The 17,879-nt window shown below is 38.7% G+C and overlaps 1 protein-coding gene across 1 annotated transcript in view; it reads right to left on the reverse strand.

Annotated features, from left to right (window-relative positions):
• LOC124615424 (pre-piRNA 3'-exonuclease trimmer-like) overlaps positions 1 to 17,879 on the reverse strand; it is a 203,156-nt gene that overhangs the window by 136,786 nt on the left and 48,491 nt on the right. The window contains exon 4 of the mRNA XM_047143303.1: positions 3,326 to 3,533. Coding sequence (XP_046999259.1) covers positions 3,326 to 3,533 — 208 coding nt within the window. The remainder of the gene's footprint in view (positions 1 to 3,325; positions 3,534 to 17,879) is intronic.

A 17,879-nucleotide genomic window follows, 5' to 3' on the forward strand; every position in this document is an offset into this window, starting at 1 on the left:
CTAATTGTTATCTTCCCTTTGTTCATGTTTTAAACCCATACAAAGCTGTGCTCCAAAAATAACTTGTGTATATTTTCAGGTCACAAGATTTATATTTTTAGTTGTTAGCACTTCCTTCATTTTTACAAAAACCTGCGGCTTTAAGCAACCCTTGCTACTTTGTCTTTCTTACACCTTCAGCCTTCTGAGCGAACAAAATTCACGCATCTTTTGCAGAACCTCTTCTCCCAGTTCAGTATTTAACCATTTTTCAATTCCCTACAGAGATTTCTAAAGCATAGTGCTTTTGTAATTCATTTTTACATGTCTTTCTTGGTTGCTTTTTGCTAACACCCTGTATCTCTTTCTAGAAAAATCTTATTCTGTGACAAATCACTGTTTTTATATGCAACTTCCATATTTCCAAAGGCGGATACATGAACAACACAGGAATACATGATATGCTGATGTATTATCCTTTCACAGATTCCACAAACATAAACAATTTTATGAAGTAAATTCATTCTAGCTAATTATAATTAAATGCTAAATCTAGTTATATTATCCAAACAACACAAACATTACTCAAGATAGTCTTCACCATTTATGAAGGTTGCAGTTATAACAACAGTAATAATAATGTGGAATACATATGGTGGATATAAAGGTTTTTCTTCTGACAAGACAAGTGATCTACCAGAGAAGATTAAAACTGTGGATTAATTTTTGTGTGTTCTCAGAGAAACTATGTTCACAGAGAAGGTCTGTGTTGTATTATATTGTTATTTTGTTTCATTCATTACTAGAATCTGTAAATGTGGAAGTAATAAATAGTTTAAGAGAAATTCAGAACAGTTTTTCTTATAAATTTTGGGTGCTCCTCCACGATCAACAGTACAAGTGACAACATAGTTTTGGACATCTAATTTAAATGTTTATGATGAATTTTTCTCAGTGCTGTTTTGCTCATGATGGCATAGCAAAGTGTAATTGTGTGGATTTTGGATCTACGATGGAAATCCACATTTCAATGATTACTGGTAGGAGAATAAACAATGCTTATAACTTTTGAACACTGCGAGAAAAGGAGTATTTACCAGCGAAACAAGAACTATTAGATGAAACAAGTTCTAACATGGAACACCAAGTTGGCAGGCGCAATGGAAGGTTTGATTACGGATGATTTTTGAGAGGTTACAATAGTTTCATTTCTGGCAATTTCAGAACACTGTGAAGGGTGAAGAATATTTGTAACTTATACAGAAATGGCAATGTTAAGCAAAATTGAAAAGTAAATGAAAATTCCATTTCTGCATCTGTTAAAGCTATTAAATCTTTACAAGAGTTTACTTTTGAAGCTGTTCCAGATGACAGAAAAAAAAATCAAAAACACAGGAGAGAATTTCTTTTGGCTTGAAACTAAGATGTCATTTATTGAAGCATCATTTTCAGACACAGAACTGGGAGCAACCTGTAATACAATGTGTACAGATTGTGGAATGAAAAATGAAGTAACTACTGAAAATTGTTATTTATCCAAAATTGACAACTTTGCATTGATAATTAAAGGCACAGAATCTGAAGAAGAAGAAGAAGAAGAAGAAGAAGAAGCTGCTGTTGCGGCTGATTATGATGATGATGATGATGGAGGATGATGAAAGAGATGATTCAATCCAAACAGGTAGTGATTAGATTGAGTTTACTGGAAAAGAAGATGAAGGACTCCGATTCGGCAACAGATGATAAACACGAGAAACAATTCTCACCACGTTCACAGGATAAGTGTGAATGATGCTGAGGGTGTTCTTAAGTCATTCAGCACCAATGATGGACATCCCGTTAAAAAAGTGGATCACTGATTTTGAGGGAACACCATTTTCAGTGGTTTGTAATCATCAGCATTTTTCCCTTTTTTCCCCACAAAATATTGCTAGAAGGTCTGACTGAGCTTTCATTGCAGGATAGAACAGTCTTACATCATGGGCTGCCCTGAAAAAGACATTACAAGAAGAATTCAACATGAAGACAACTGCTGCAGAGATCCACAAACTACTCGTCCTACAAAAGAAGAAAAGGAAGTCTCTTCAAGAATATTTTATTGTAATGAAAGAAATTGCCAGCCATTACGATACCGATAATGACTTCTTGTACCAATGTGTGACTGTGGGACAGAAGAAGATTCAGTCACAAAGCTTTTGCTTTATGGCATTGGAAATGAAAGATTTAAAGGCGAAATCAAAAACAAAGAGCTGTGAAACAAAAGAGCTGTGAAGTCATTACTGAAAAAAAGTTACAGCAATGAAAATTTCTCAACCTCCAATTACAAAGAAAGTGAAGATTTGGTAATAACAGCACTATAAGCACAGCTTAGGATCCAAACAAAGAGTTTCAACTGTGATGACAGCGTACCTAGGTCAAGTGACTGTAACCACGAAAGCAAAGAAAAGGTACGCTTGAATTGTGACCACACAGAGACAGTGACCACATATGTGAGAGTTGTTCTTGTGTGAATGTGTGCAAGTTTTCTACTTCTGAACATGCACTTTGTCTGAAACCTGAAATATTTCTAGCAGTCTTCTTCACTGACCCTGTCTGTGAATCAATGGTTGGTTGGTTGGTTTTGGGGAAGGAGACCAGACAGCGTGGTCATCGGTCTCATCGGATTAGGGAAGGATGGGGAAGGAAGTCGGCCGTGCCCTTTCAGAGGAACCATCCCGGCATTTGCCTGGAGTGATTTAGGGAAATCACGAAAAACCTAAATCAGGATGGCCGGACGCGGGATTGAACCGTCGTCCTCCCGAATGCGAGTCCAGTGTCTAACCACTGCGCCACCTCGCTCGGTGTGAATCAATGCCTCCTCCATGCAGTGAATAGCAATCTATACTTTCCACATTGTTGTTGCTCCATTCTGGACTTTCCATTGCTAGATTTGATTGGCAAGGTAATAACCATAAGGAGCTCAGAACTATGACAATGCGCGTTACGTTTATGCGACCCTAGTGAAATGACTACTCATCATCGGTGTCATAAGTTTGGCAAGACGGCCACATGTGGGGTTTGGATGGGGGAGATACAGGTTTTTCTGCTGACAAGTTATGTGCCAGAGGAGAAGATAACTGCAGAGCAGTTTTCATGTGTCCATGGAGAAACTATGTTCACAGAGAGGACATAAGTTGCACTGGACTGTCCTTTTTGTTTGTTTTTACTGTAACTACAACTGTAAATGTAGCATGTAGTTTACATGAAAGTCAGAACCACTTTTCCTACAAAAATAAATAAGTTGTTTGTTTTAATATTTAAGATATAAGGTTACAAAACTACACAGCAAATGAAAAGAATTTCTTACCTGGCAAAACATCATGGAACTGCTGGTACAAAAGCATTAGGTCTAAAAGGCAATTGTGTCCCACAATTGGTTTCTTCAGTTCAACTAACAGTTTGAAAATATGGGAGAAACCAAGCAGATAGTGGATAAAGTCTTCATCTAATTTTTCCTTATTCTCTTTGTTAGACATTAAGCGATGTTTCTCTGTTGCAATCTTTTTAACAATGATCTGCAGGGCAAAAATATTGTTCACTATAGAAAACACTTCTAGCAAGACAGTATAAAAGATTATGAAAGGAGACAGAAAATATGCACATTGAACATCATCCTCTTTAGCTCATAGAACATGGTGCAACTGCCAATATTATAGGCATTAGATAAAGAAACCGAGCTCAGATTGTAAAGTAAAGAATTTTAAGTAACATTTTGTACCCTTACTGAAATAACCATGTGAGCACCATCTAAAGTGATTTTGGGAAAGACCTAAAACTCTTAAATTAAATGAGCCAGATGGGAAACTGCACATGAACACATGAAAAGTGTTTTGACCATCATACAATATCACTCAGTTGTCCAGCTATAACTTCCGTTAAATGTACATAAGCTGAATTCTGATCAATTATCCTTTCTTTCTTCTACTTATTTCATCTGATGATGATAGATCCACATCATCTTCAGAATGTTTTTAATAATTCGGCATTTTTAAATCTCTTTGTACTCATCTAAATTTCTCTTTTGAGCCAAATATAAAGTCCACATTCGCTATTACTACAATCTTTTTACTAATTACTTCACTTCAAAGCACATCCATACTTTCACCAGCTATGACGACTCAAGTGTGATACTGCGGGCATTTCCTTTGACTTCTTACCCAATGCTAATAATAGGAAATTAAAGTCCTATATGTATTTCTCATTACTGCCGTTGTTATCATGTACACTCAGCTTTCTGTAAAAACTTCCACATACAAATACATGCACATGCACATGCACAGGCAAACATACACCTGAATGGATACAATGTGCCAAGTGACTAGGTAGTGGATCTCATGTGGGTAAGGAGAAAAAGGAGGCAGGGAAAAAGAGAAAGACTGGGTGACAACTGGGAGGAAGAGAGATCATGTGTCTGGTATAAGAATGCGGTACAGGTGAGCTTATTGTCCACAGGCAGGCATGATTGTGCACAACACACATTGGTGTGGAAGTGTTGATTTCCACATCTGTATATTTGATCATGTCAGTGGTTCATTGTCCCAGTCAAGATAAACGTTCAGACAAGTTATGTGATTTGGGCATGCTATGTCTGATTCATTAGCTCCCCAAAGGGTATGCATTCCAATACCTCACTTCAAAGATCAAGTATTGTGTGGAAAAGTAAAGCACAAATCCAGCCATAGTGGGAACTAATTTGACCATGTTACCAGATAGTCATGTTCCATTTGGAAGTACTGTATAGTGTTACCTTACACTAAAAACACTTTCGTAGCTGCATTTCAGTTCAAAGTAGTATGTGTTTTTACCTTTTAGTACAAGCATGGAAAGTGATCATAGAAAGAGCATTCACAGAGGACCACAATTGCTTGTTGCTAACTTTGTTAAGTTTGATGACAATGAATAGGAAAGAGTTAAGTAGAAGTGCCAACCAGAAAATGCAACGAAAAGTGCAATCAAATTATGAAGTTGAGGCAAATTATGGAAGGAAGAATACAATGCTAAGTTGTATGTGATTCAAGTAACAACCCCAAAGAAAAAGATGCAAAATGTACACAATAAGTACCTCACTGGCAATATGGTTAAATGTCTTGTTATGGATCAATTTTTGCAAGATCATAAACAATACAGAGAAATACTGACTCTGAAAACCTTCACAGTTTTTGTCACACAGAAATTCAATGCTTGCAATGAATCTCTGAGAAGAATTATTCTATCAATGGGGCCAGGCTTTAAAAGAACCCAGCACAACCAAGTTATAATGGGTGAAGTAAATGACACAGTTTGGAAAATTATACATGTTAGATTTTTACAAAAATACGAAGCATCAGAAATCAAGCAGTCTGTGTTTATCTGGACAAAGCATGACTTCATTCACATTACACTGTGAATAAATGCTGACACAATGGAAGTGTGAGAAAAATATCATTAAACAAAAGTGCTGGTCAATATTTAATTGTTTTGCTTTGCAGGATGTTAGCATTCATTTGTTTACCGCGTAACAGTGCCGCCCCACTTTTAAGTCTACTGGAATATATGCTGTTACTACCTCACCCCACCCCCCACCCAGTTTCTTGGTTGTAACAATGAAAGTGCAACCACAATGGCCAGGCTTCAGTTTACTTTGCCAGTTAATAAGTATCACTTCATCATAACAACATCACAAGGTCTTATTGACCTAGTATCCCACCCATGCCAACAAATTACAAAAATAATAATCACAATCTACTCCTCCATTGCAGCTGTCCGCCTCTGGAATAAGCTATCCCATACCCTGCTGCATTTAAGAAAAATACTGATGTACTTTCTTTTGTCAACTCATAACTTTTGCCCAAAAATTAACATATACACTGCCTGCATGGGAATGTGAGAGGAGTCATACTCATCGACAAGGTGCTGGTCGATCGCACCTGAAGATCACGAGGGTGTATCACTGTACTGTGCACCAACCAAATCATAACCCCTTCACATATGCACCTGTCATTCAATAACATGTACAGGACTCCCTGCAATACCGTGTGTCTTCCCACATTTATTCAGAGACTTGTAGCAGTTGGACTAGAGAATTACTGTACCTTGCATAGACTGCTGGCTGCATTTGGAGTAATGCCATGATTGGGAAAAACAGTGATGAATCACTGTGCTGCACTACTACAGATGACCACAGTTGGCAAGTATGGCAGCAACCATGACCACTGTTGGCAAGTACGGCAGCAACCCAGAGGAAGGTGCCACTCTTCCAATGTTTTGAAGTGCCACAGCAGTGTTACGTTACTCCTAGCATGATGGGTGTCACGAGCCATTGTGTGTGACTTTAGGTCAAGGCTAGTAGTGACTGAGGGAACTCCTGATAACACAATGGTATGTCACAGACTTCCTGCATCCTCACATGTTACCTTCCAAATGACTATATCGTGGTGACACTATTTTTCAACATGGCAATGCTCATCCATCAAAGCATGTGTATCTGTCTGCTTGATGTTGAGGTCATCTCGTGGAAACCAAGATCCCCATATCAGTCTTTGGTTAAAATGTGTGGGATCATCATGGACATCAAATCTGTCCTAGTCCAGAATCCAGGATGTGAAGGACCTGTTACATGTCTGAAAGAACAGACATCATATCCATGTAAGTATATGTTACAATAGTTGAGGGTCAGTTTGCCTCAGAAGAGAATTCAATGACTTTATGATGCCCTTCCCAACAGAATCAGTGCATGTATCATAGCCAGAGTGGGTGCAGCATCACACTTATAAATGGGCTAATGTTGCCAAATTCTGTGTAAATTTGAGTCAATTTTGCTGTCACTGAAATTACATCACATACCCTCTCTAACTGAGAAGTCTGAATTGATTTCCTCCTGCCCTCCAGAATGGTCAACTTTTTTCTTCTTCTTCTTCTTCTTCTTCTGACAGTATATGTCCGTTTCTCTCTGCCAAACAATAAAGCAATGCCCACATCTTCTGCCAGATGTGCTCCTTTTTCAGGGTTGCAACAAGTTTCAGCAAGTACAATTCCCTGATATTTCCCTGATTTCCAGAAAAGTTTTAGCATTTTCCCCTAGCCAACTTTTGAGATCCCAAGGGTAAGTTAAGACAAAGCTGACACTCTGTCTTTGCAGTTATGGTACATGAAACAATAGTGCAAACAAGGAAATATATATAAAAAAAACTTGCAAGCAGATGGTGTTAACTAAAGTGAGTAAAGTACTAACATCAACATCTTTTGTAATGAACTGTTTTTAGGTGGAGAAAACAAGCCAAATTATATGTGTGTTTCATTAAGACCACTGGTGTTATTTTATTTCAATAAAACAAAACACATTTGGTAACAAAAGTACCCATTTCCTTGGAAGTTGTAAGGCAGATTTAAAATACCTTCACTGATTTCAGAAATCACCTCAGAAAAAAGCTGGCCTCTTGAAAGAAGAGTATAAGGCGGGGAAGAACTGTCCAAACCGACACTGCAGGTGACCACCAATAAAATGTGGTTCTACTATGTTCGTTATTGTTGGTTATTAGTCACTTCTTATAAGTATTATTTTACAGGTATTGCGTGATTTTTCTTTCGAGAAATATAATAATACAGAGCATAAAACTGCCAGCGACTGACAAAATTTTCTTCTTCTTATCATCCAAACTTTCTAACATAAAAACTACTTTTGAAGTGCCAAAATGTACTACAATAAATAAAATGTCGATAAAATGCCACACTGAACAACATATTTGCAGTGAGACAGTTGCAATTACTGAAATCCATCACCCACGGCCTCTGGCCTGCTGAGGAGCACCACAGTCCTGGGTCCATGGATAAACCATGAAAATCCACTGCATTATGCCACACACAAACACATCCAACCTGCCGGTAGATCAGTGAAGCTAGATCCAACAGGCAGGGTCTGCACACTAGTGGGAACCGAATGGCTCCAGATCAGCAGGTCCGACCCATTACAGATACCCGCAAAAACAACCTCTGACTTCGGCCCATCGTAGAAATCCACTCATGTGGCCAGCCATTCATGAGCCACAGACAGCATGTGGATGGAATGAGATCATGGTGATCAATCAATCCAACAGATAACTTGTTCAAATACTCTGAAAATCAATGATAATGAGGATAGCTAGAAACTTACCATAAAGGTGATTGCTGAGCTGCACAAAGGCAGGTAGAAAACAGAATCTCATTCTCATTCTAGAACCACACTCTCAAAACTAAATTTTCAGCCATAGCTTTTGTCAGAAAACGAGAGCACACACAGATTCACACAATGACTTGGACACAACTCATGCAGACATGACTGCCATCTCCGGCCACTGCGTCTACAGTATCTGAGAATCAGATCTGATGAGAGGCAGGGAGGCATGAAGAGTAGTTTGTTTAGCACACCTCATGCCTCTCTGCCCCTCGTCGGCAGCTCCTAGGCTACCGGCAAGAAGTGGTGGCAACATTGACTGCAGGCTGAGGGGAGTGGTAGGAAGAAGGGAAGCACTAATAATGAGGGAGTAGAGACATGGTGCATGTACTCAGCTGCACCCAGCCAGTGATGATGCATGACACCTCAGTCAACAAACCATTTCATTTCATCTACTGAAATGAAACAAGATTTTTCCAGCATTTTTCCTTTTCTTTTTTTTCCAAATTTCCCTGATTTCCCTAACGTGTTTGAAATTCCGCAATTTCCCTGATTTCCAGAACCTGTAGCCACCCTGTTTTTCTGCTTCTCCTCAATATTCTACAATGTTCCCATACCTGCAAAATCTCTCTCTCTCTCTCTCTCTCTCTCTCTCTCTCTCTCTCTCTCTCTTTTGCCTACCGTATTTACTCGAATCTAAGCCGCACTTTTTTTCCGGTTTTTGTGATCCAAAAAACCGCCTGCGGCTTAGAATCGAGTGCAAAGCAAGCGGAAGTTCTTAAAAATGTCGGTGGGTGCCGCCACAACTTAGTTCTGCCGTCGAATATATGTAGCGCTACACAGGCATGCTTTGTAGGGTGCTGTTTGTAGGCACAAAGATAAATACTGGCGCCAAAACCTCTGTGTCAGTAAATAAATTTAAAAAAAGGTGGAAGACGAGCTTTTTTTCTCCGCGCCGAGTTTCGACCACTGCATTTTCATACATTATCCAACGAAGTAAATACTAATTCCGTATTGTCCAAATCTTCGAATGTAGCAGCATTTCAATATACTACGAAAATCCGACTGGCAAGAATGTTTAGGATGTTTGTCAATATGGCCAACTCTACGTTCTGAATTTTTTCCTATCTGTGAGAAGAGATGGTTGCTAATACGAACTTTTATAAATTGTGAATCACATGCAGTATTCTCGTCACCATAAGAATAATACGAATATAAACATTTTGCCATGTATTGTTTCGTGTTTGCTACTATCTCATTTAAATCCTGTCTGCGTAATAAACCACAAAACTAGAGTGAGACAACAGCAAACGCGGAAGAATATACATATCATGTCATGTGTATATTCATATGCTAAACAGTGATACAGTCAGAAATGAAGCGAGGCAATTGCCTAGATTTTTAAATCTAAGATGACTCTAATTTCTGTGCAGAATGTAATGTACTAAAGCTGCAAAGATTTTCAAACGGAGAAAAATTTTCGCTAAACTCTCGTTCAGAACATCTTCTATCATACACAGTCTATTATTTGGTTCTTGTTAATCATTATCAAAGAAAGCAGCAGTGTAAGTAACAACAAGTAGCAGTCTCTTGCCATTGTTTTGCTAATGAGACGATTCTTCTCTCTCTCTTTTTCCTTTTTTTTTTATTTGTAAGCGGCGGTAGCGCGCTCAAAAGTAAGCCATGCCGCGATCGGCGACAGGCCATAAATACGCAGTATCAGAGTACGACAAACAATGCATGACACAGTACAGTAATGCATTTTCAGCATAGAGTGACGTAAACACCTATAACAAAGAAAACTGCGCTTATCAGATCAAAGAAAAATAAGCAATCAATTCAAACCAGACGAAGCACGTGAAAAAGGAAGGGTACCCGTATAAATACGGACGGAGCGCCTGACGCATAGCAATGGCTACCTGGTAAAGCTTAACTGCTAAGCTTACGACTCGAACCAAACTACTGAGCTGTATCGTCATTCATTCGACCTAAATTGTCTCATATTACAGTGGGCCAACGTTGTTTCGATTTGGAGATTCTTCCTAAAACTTTTCTCTCCCCTTGAATTTCGAGTCTCAAATTTCAGGTGCGGCTTAGATTCGGGAAATTTTTTTTCCTTGATTTCGAGTCTCATTTTTCAGGTGCGGCTTAGATTCGAGTGCGGCTTAGACTCGAGTAAATACGGTAATACCTTTGTTCTGGTTGTATGTAAAGTATGCTAGCGGTAAGACACAATCAATGCCATGTCTGCACAACAGCAATGGAAACACTATCACTGACAGTGCTGCCAAAGCAGAGTTACTCAACACAGCCTTCCAAAATTCCTTCACCAAAGAAGATGAAGTAATATTCCAGAATTTGAATCAAGAACAGCTGCCAACATGAGTAACTCAGAAGTAGATACCTTTGTAGTAGTGAAGCAACTTAAATCACTTAATAAAAACAAGTCTTCCCATCCAGACTGTATACCAACTGTGTTCATTTCAGAGTATGCTGAAGCAGTAGCTTCATACTTAGCAATCATATACAACCATTCGCTCAACAAAAGATCCATACCCAAAGACTGCAAGGTTGCACAGGTCACACCAGTATTCAAGAAAGGCAATATGTGTAATCCACTAAATTACTGGGCCCTATCATTAACATCGATATGCAGCTTGATTTTGGAACGTATACTGTATTCGAACATTACGAATTACCTCGAAGAGAATAGTCTCCTGTCACAGTGTCAACACAGATTCAGAAAACATTGTTCTTGCGAAACAAGTTGGCTCATTACTCAAAGTACAGAGTGTTGTCAAAAAGGGATTTCAAATTGGTTCCATATTTCTAGATTTTCAGAAGGCTTTTGATACCATACCTTGCAAGCGGCTTGTAATGAAATTGCATGCTTATGGAACATCACCTCAGCTATGCAACTAGATTCGTGATTTCCTGTCAGCGAGGTCACAGTTCATAGTAACTGCCAGAAAGTCTTCGAGTAAACCAGAAGGATGCCAGAAAGTCTTTGAGTAAACCAGAAGGATTTCCGGCATTCCCCAAGGTAGTGTTCTAGACCCTCAGCTGTTCTCTATCTACATAAACAACTTAGGAGACAATCTGAGCAGTCATCTTAGGTTGATTGCAGATGATGCTGTCGTTTATCATCTTGTAAAGTCATCCGAAGATCAAAACAAGCTTCACAAAGATTTAGAAAAGATATCTGTATGGTGCGAAAATTGGCATCTGATCCTAAATAACAAAAAGTGTGGGAACACCACATGAGTGCTAAATGCAACCAGTTAAACTTTGATTACATGATAAATCAATCATATCAAAAGGCCACAAATTCAAAGAAAACCTAGGAATTACAATTACTAACAACTTGAATTGGAAAGAACACACAGAAAATGTTGTAGAGAAGGTGAACCAAAGACTGTGTTTTATTGGCAGAACACTTACAAGATGCAAGACACTTTTCCATCCTTTTCTGGTGTGCTGCTGCATGATGTTGGATTCTTACTGGATAGGACAACAGAATAATGTGACTCATGTGCACGGGTTGTTGAATGCTGATTGTCAAATGAGAGATTGACTGTTGGCTCTGAACATTCCTAAACCTATTGTGCATCACATTGTTATAGACGAACTGAACCTGTGAAAGGTGTTCAATAGCCTCGTCCTCAAACTGTTGATGGATGAGCAAAAGGCCAACTGAGCGATGATGGCAAGCGAATGAAAGAACATATAAAAACTGAACCAGGTTATTTGAACAATGTATTAATGGTGATGAAATATGAGCATTTTGATACATCCCAGAGATGACACAAAGAGTACTGACTGGCATATCCCAGTGTCCCTGAAGTAGAAGAAGGCAATGATGAGCAAATCCAAATTGAAGACATTCCTGATAGTCCTCTTCAAAGCCAAGGGTGTGGTTCACGAAGAGTATGTGCCTAAAGGACACTGTTAACACTGCCTGCTACATGGGTGTTCTGCAAAGTTTGCGAAAAGACATCACCGTGTAGTGCAACATTGGTTATTCATGAGAATGACTATGTGCCGCTGAGGACACTCACGCTGGCAAGAGATAGTTGTCTTTCTTATAAACATTTTATATCATGGGAAAAATATACTGTCCGCAGTCCAATCTATTACCTGAGCAGTTTGTGTGTGACATAGCACATAGGGGCAAGGTGCTGTGAGGAGAGCACAGTAGCACTTGCTGGACGTGGACATTTATGTCTTGGTAACGCTCCTGTCTAGAGCCTTTGTATCGAGAGAATTACTCAAGCATGCACAGTGACAGATGGTCTGAAGTGGGTTCAGTCGAGTACATAGTTCTAATTTTTCTCTGCTAGCAGACAGGACTAAATGGAAAGAACTATAATGTTGTTAAGAATTTTGATCACCAGAGATCATTGGTGCACCGAGACATTCAAGAAACAGGTCAAGAGAATGTTTTTATGAATTGTTCTGTTTATTTATGTTTGTACAGTTTTGTATATGCTTTCAGCAGTGTGAATGATGGGTGAATGTTGTCTAAAGAAGAGCTTCTGTGAAGTATGGAAGGTAGGAGACAAGGTACTGGCAGAAGTAAAGCTGTGAGGATGGGGCACGAGTCGTGATTGGATTGCTCAGTTGGTAGAGCACTTACCCGCGAAATGCAAAGGTCCCAAGTTCGAGTCTTGGTCCAGCACACATTTTTAATCTGCCAGGAAGTTTCATATCAGCACACACACTGCTGCAGAGTGAAAATTTTATTCAGAAAATTAGTAAACTTGATGAAAAACTCAAAAAGCAGATTGCTGTTTTAAAAGAAATGTGGAAAAATGATATGAAGTCGTTAGAAAGAAAAATGGATGGCAAAGTTTCTCAAGTTGAGAATAATTGCCAATAATTCATTAAAACTGTAAAAAGTGAATTAACAGATGCCTTGAAAAAAGTTGCTATTGGAAGCAAACAAAGGGTAGATTTGATAAAAGAAACTGTGCAGGAAGTAAAGGTCAAAATAGCGGTCTATATGCATAAATGATCACGAATGGTTAAGACAGTAAAATCACTTCTGAATATGCCAAAGGTATGAATGAAGTAAAAAATTTGTCTGACCGAGTGGGTGTGTCTGAAGAAAATGTTCTTCAGCTAACTAACCAGGTAGAAGAGGTTGAAAATAAGTAGGATGAGGATAGAGGAAGATTATGCCAAGTTAAAACTAACCTCAGACATGGAACAGCAGTCGGTGTAGTTTTGTAGCAGAATCGTCTGAAATATCATGTCACTAACAGGCAGTTTTTACATTTTGCTCCAACAGGAAATGTACACCAAAAGAATTTTGGAATGGCCTTGAAGGTGTTCTACCTAGTTTGCGATCAGACGGACAAAAAATAGGGTTTATTATGTCTAAATTCTTGGGAAAGGCAGGAGCTTCGGGGGTTTTCACTACTGAACAGTACTATATTCTAGATAAATTTAATTCATTAGTTATTTGGAGAGAGTTGAGAAGTTGTTGCACGAGGAAGAGCATGCAAATTGTAACGTCAGACCACCAAATAATGAAGAACTGCGACAGAATGTAAGCATTAACAGAGTAGGCAGGTACCGTGGAAATAGCAGGAGCAGAGGTGCTGCTACCCAGAAAATGTCAGGCGAAGTAATGGAGAGCAGGTGCACAATTATCAATCATATTCTCCAGTGCAAGAGGATGATGTTGCGCCAAAGCGACAGTAAATGGGGGTAAACTTAAGAAATGGTACAGAATCTCAGAATCCATTAAACTAAATGTCGTCTGTGAAAGACGGGAAGCAGAAATTTGAACCCGCTAGCAAAACCCTTTGTACGTGTTAGCACTAAACAAACAGGGATTATAAGTGAGGAGCAGAAGAAGGTAGTAACAACAGACAAAACAAGCTACATAAAAATCTGTACATTTAACGGAGGTTTAGGGGATTCTTTTGACAGATATAAACAAAATAAGCACTGTATTGCAGATAAAATGGGTGATGTATTAGCGGAAAATGTGACAGAACCTGATTGCCAGAAAGTCTTTAGCAAAACAAGTTGAAGTCGAGTCAGGTTCTGGGGGAGGAAAAAGCACAGAAGTGGCAAAATTATGGGAGATTAGTGTTGCCAGCATAGAGGAAATACTAGCGTCTATAAATGACGACATTTGTGAGGTTATAAGGGAGAGGCAGAAAAATGGTGACCAAAACGGGGATCAGCCAATTAACTGTGAAAAAAAAGGAAGAGAGAGAGGGGGGAAAGGGAGAACGGTAAAACATTGGAAAAAAAATTTGAGCTGCCATTAGTGGACAGAATAGTTAGTATGAGAAAGAAAAGTGATGAGAGAAATTCTGCAAAAAACTGTGTAATTTCTGAAAATGGAAGGTTTAGGTAGAAGGGAGGTTGTTAACTATTTGTTGGAGGAGGGGTCTGACATAAGCAATGAAAGGAAAGTGTTGAGTCAGCCAGTAATTAGTCCGCAAGTGTGTAACAAACAAGTACAGTGTTTAGCAGATAGTGGCAGTGATTTATGTGCTGTGAGAAAAAGTTCATTAGAATCGTTGCCAAATAGAAATGAACTTTTAATAATGTCACAAATGGGGGTGCAGATAATTGCAGCTACAGGAAAAGTTAAAAAACCTGTTAACATGAATTTCTGTTGCCAGTAAAATTAATGGTGTGCAGCAAGTACTCCATAACTTCCTTATAATCCCTTATCTATGTATAAAAATGCTAACTGGCATAGATTTCTTTAACCAGTACAAAGGGAGATTAAATTTTAATGAAAATGTAGTAATTTTTTAAATAAATGGGAAAGATGTAGTTGAACCATTTTTTTGAAAAAATAATTTGACCAAAGAAGAAAGTATTCTTAGATGGAAGTATGGTTTCAGGGACAACATTGCATGTAAACCCTGGAAGGACAGATATGTGGAGAATGGAGGAATCTTATGGATGCTACAATGCAAAGGTGCCATAATCAAAAATCAGGGAAATGTATGGGATGAAAAGACTATAGTGATCTGCTGGTGATAAGGAAGGATAAAATACCATTATTAAATGGAAGGACACAAACTGCAGTGCCATTAAAAAAAAAAAAAAAAAAAAAAAAAAAAAAAAAAAAAAAAAAAAAAAAAAAAAAGAAAAGAACACGTACTTAACTTCAAAAGACTTTCATGAAACACGAAATTAAAAATGCTGAAAGAGATATTAAAATGTTGAAAATTTATTTCGAAAATTTGCATAAAGTTTGTCAAGTAAGAAATGAATTTTCATAAAGAAAATAAAAGATTAGGCTAGGTTAGTTGTAGACTGCAAAGTCCGTAGTAAGAAATTTGTAATTTTAGTTTATAAGAATGAGAATTTTTTGAACGATTTAAAATCTGAAGCCAGGATCAATAATTTGTATAATTCTAAATTTTTTGGAAAAAACTTCATATTTATAGGGGGTGTGAGGCTTGGCACCTTATATCACTCCTGTCTAGAGCCCGTGCATCGGGAGAATTACTCATGTGTGCAGTGACGGATAGTCTGAAGCGGGTTCAGTCGAGTACGTAGTTTTAATTTTCCTCTGCTAGAGGACGGTAGCAGGCAAGACTAAACAGAAAAAAACTATAATGCAATTAAGAATTTTGATCATCAGAGTTCAGTGGTGCAGAGAGACATTCAAGAAACAGGTCAAGAGAATGTTTTCATGAATTGTTCTGTTTATTTCTTGAAGGCTTTTTTGTTTATTTATGTTTGTACAGGTTTGTATATGCTTTTAGTAGTGAGAAAGATGCGTGAATGTGGTCTAACATAAATATGTAGATCATTGTTCTACTGATGAATGCTGTACAAACTAGTGTTAGAAAGTTTTAAGACAGTGTGAATGCACACGACAAGGAATTTTGTATCCTATGTTAAGTAAGTTTATGGTCAAAGGAAAGCTAATTCGAGTGCAAATGAAAACAGTTAATAATGTAAAGTATAAACGAAATACCAGAATGTTAAAAATTTATTTCGGGAAAAAGTACAATTCGAAAGTGTGTTATCTGTTAATTGGTTAGTCGTGAAAAGCGTGGACTAACGCGGGAAAATAATGTTTTTTTTTTATGAGGCGTAAAGAAAACTGACCAATCAGAATAGAGTATTCTTTGCGGGTCGTTTCTCTTGCGAGATATAGAATACAGAAGATTATCATTGAAAACATGTTTGTCATTCAGTAGCTGGGAGTAGTGAGGTTTTCCCTTACAGCATTACCTTGCCTGAAGACGAAGTCAAGGGTTCATGCATGGCCATGGCACAAAGTAGCCAGACCATGGGAACAAAACAAAAGGGTGACCATGTTGGAAGAAAGAAAGACCACATCACACTGACAGATCCACCACACAGTATTCCCTACTCATGGTGTTACAGTTAAATCCACCCCACCCCCCCCCCCCCCACACACACACACAAAAGAAAGAGAAACTGCAGTTGCTACCTGGCTGAGATGGATCATGTGGCAATGCTGCCGCAGCCACCCTACAGTCTCAATTTCACTCCAGCCGTTTTATTTCTGTATTAACTATGTACTCAAAGGATGCCATATTGACAACATCAAAGCTACCCAAGTGACTGTGGCAACAGCTTTAAACGAAGTTCCCATGACGTCTTGCTTTTGTGGGGTGGGGTGGGACGGGGGGTGGGGAGGGGAGGGGAGGTAAAGAGATATATACACTATGACTTTTGGGATACACCTTGTTACAGAAAGCTGTATTGTGGTTACATATCAGCTACCACATGAGTGGGTCTGCTTACTGCTGGTTCTTCCTTTGAGAAAGTAGGATTTACTACTAATTTAGTTGGTGCAGTTAATGACTGTATTATGAATGGGTAGGATGGCTTTTTCCACTCAAAGTTATTTTAAAAATTCTTTACTATTGTGCCATTGGTGTGATCAAACCAGTCACTTCTCTTCCACACATCAAAACCAATCACATCTCTGCAGTCTCTGTGATGATGATCTTTAATGTGGTCTATTCTTGTTCGACATCATCTGTGATTGCTGGACATTTGTCGAGTTGTTCTGACACCTCATCTTGGAAGTGTGAGCAAACATCTTTGTTCTGCCGGTTGTTGATGTTGAATTTTCTGTGCGGTGAGTTTGAGAAGTGGGATCGTGGCTTGCGATACTTTGGTAAACTCAGATGGCTAACTAAAAGTTTGAAGAGCTCAAGCAGAAGTGTCAGAGTAAAATACGACCAATCAAGAACAAATGGTGGCAACAAAAAGCCTCTGAACTCCAAAATCTTTCAGATGTAAGGAACCTGTGTGGCTTCTATGCCTTATGCCTTATGGAGCCATGCACTCCTCATCAGGAACACCATCCTCTTAAATCGTTGGAAAGAGCACTTCAGCTTGCTGTTGAATCACACTTCTACTGCCGCTGGAGACTTTCTAAAACACGTGCCACAGCATACTCCACAACCTTGGATGGCTCATCCTCCAACATTTCAAGAATTCAGCAAGGCACTCGATAGTATGAAACCAGGAAAGGCTCCTGGACCTGACAACATCCCGTTGGAACTTATCCAGGGTGGTGGCTTGCCTCTAAAAGCCTCTAAAAACTAGGCTCTTCTCACTCATACTACTAATGTGGGAAACCTGCAAGGTACCAGACAACATGAAGAATTCCACAATTGTCACCATCTTCAAGAAAGGCGATAGAAGCACCTGTGGTAACTACCTTAGAATATCCTTGCTCTCTCTCTCTGTCACTGGTAAAACTTTT

The sequence above is a fragment of the Schistocerca americana genome, chromosome 1 (genome assembly GCF_021461395.2).
Source record: "Schistocerca americana isolate TAMUIC-IGC-003095 chromosome 1, iqSchAmer2.1, whole genome shotgun sequence".
Taxonomy (NCBI): domain Eukaryota; kingdom Metazoa; phylum Arthropoda; class Insecta; order Orthoptera; family Acrididae; genus Schistocerca; species Schistocerca americana.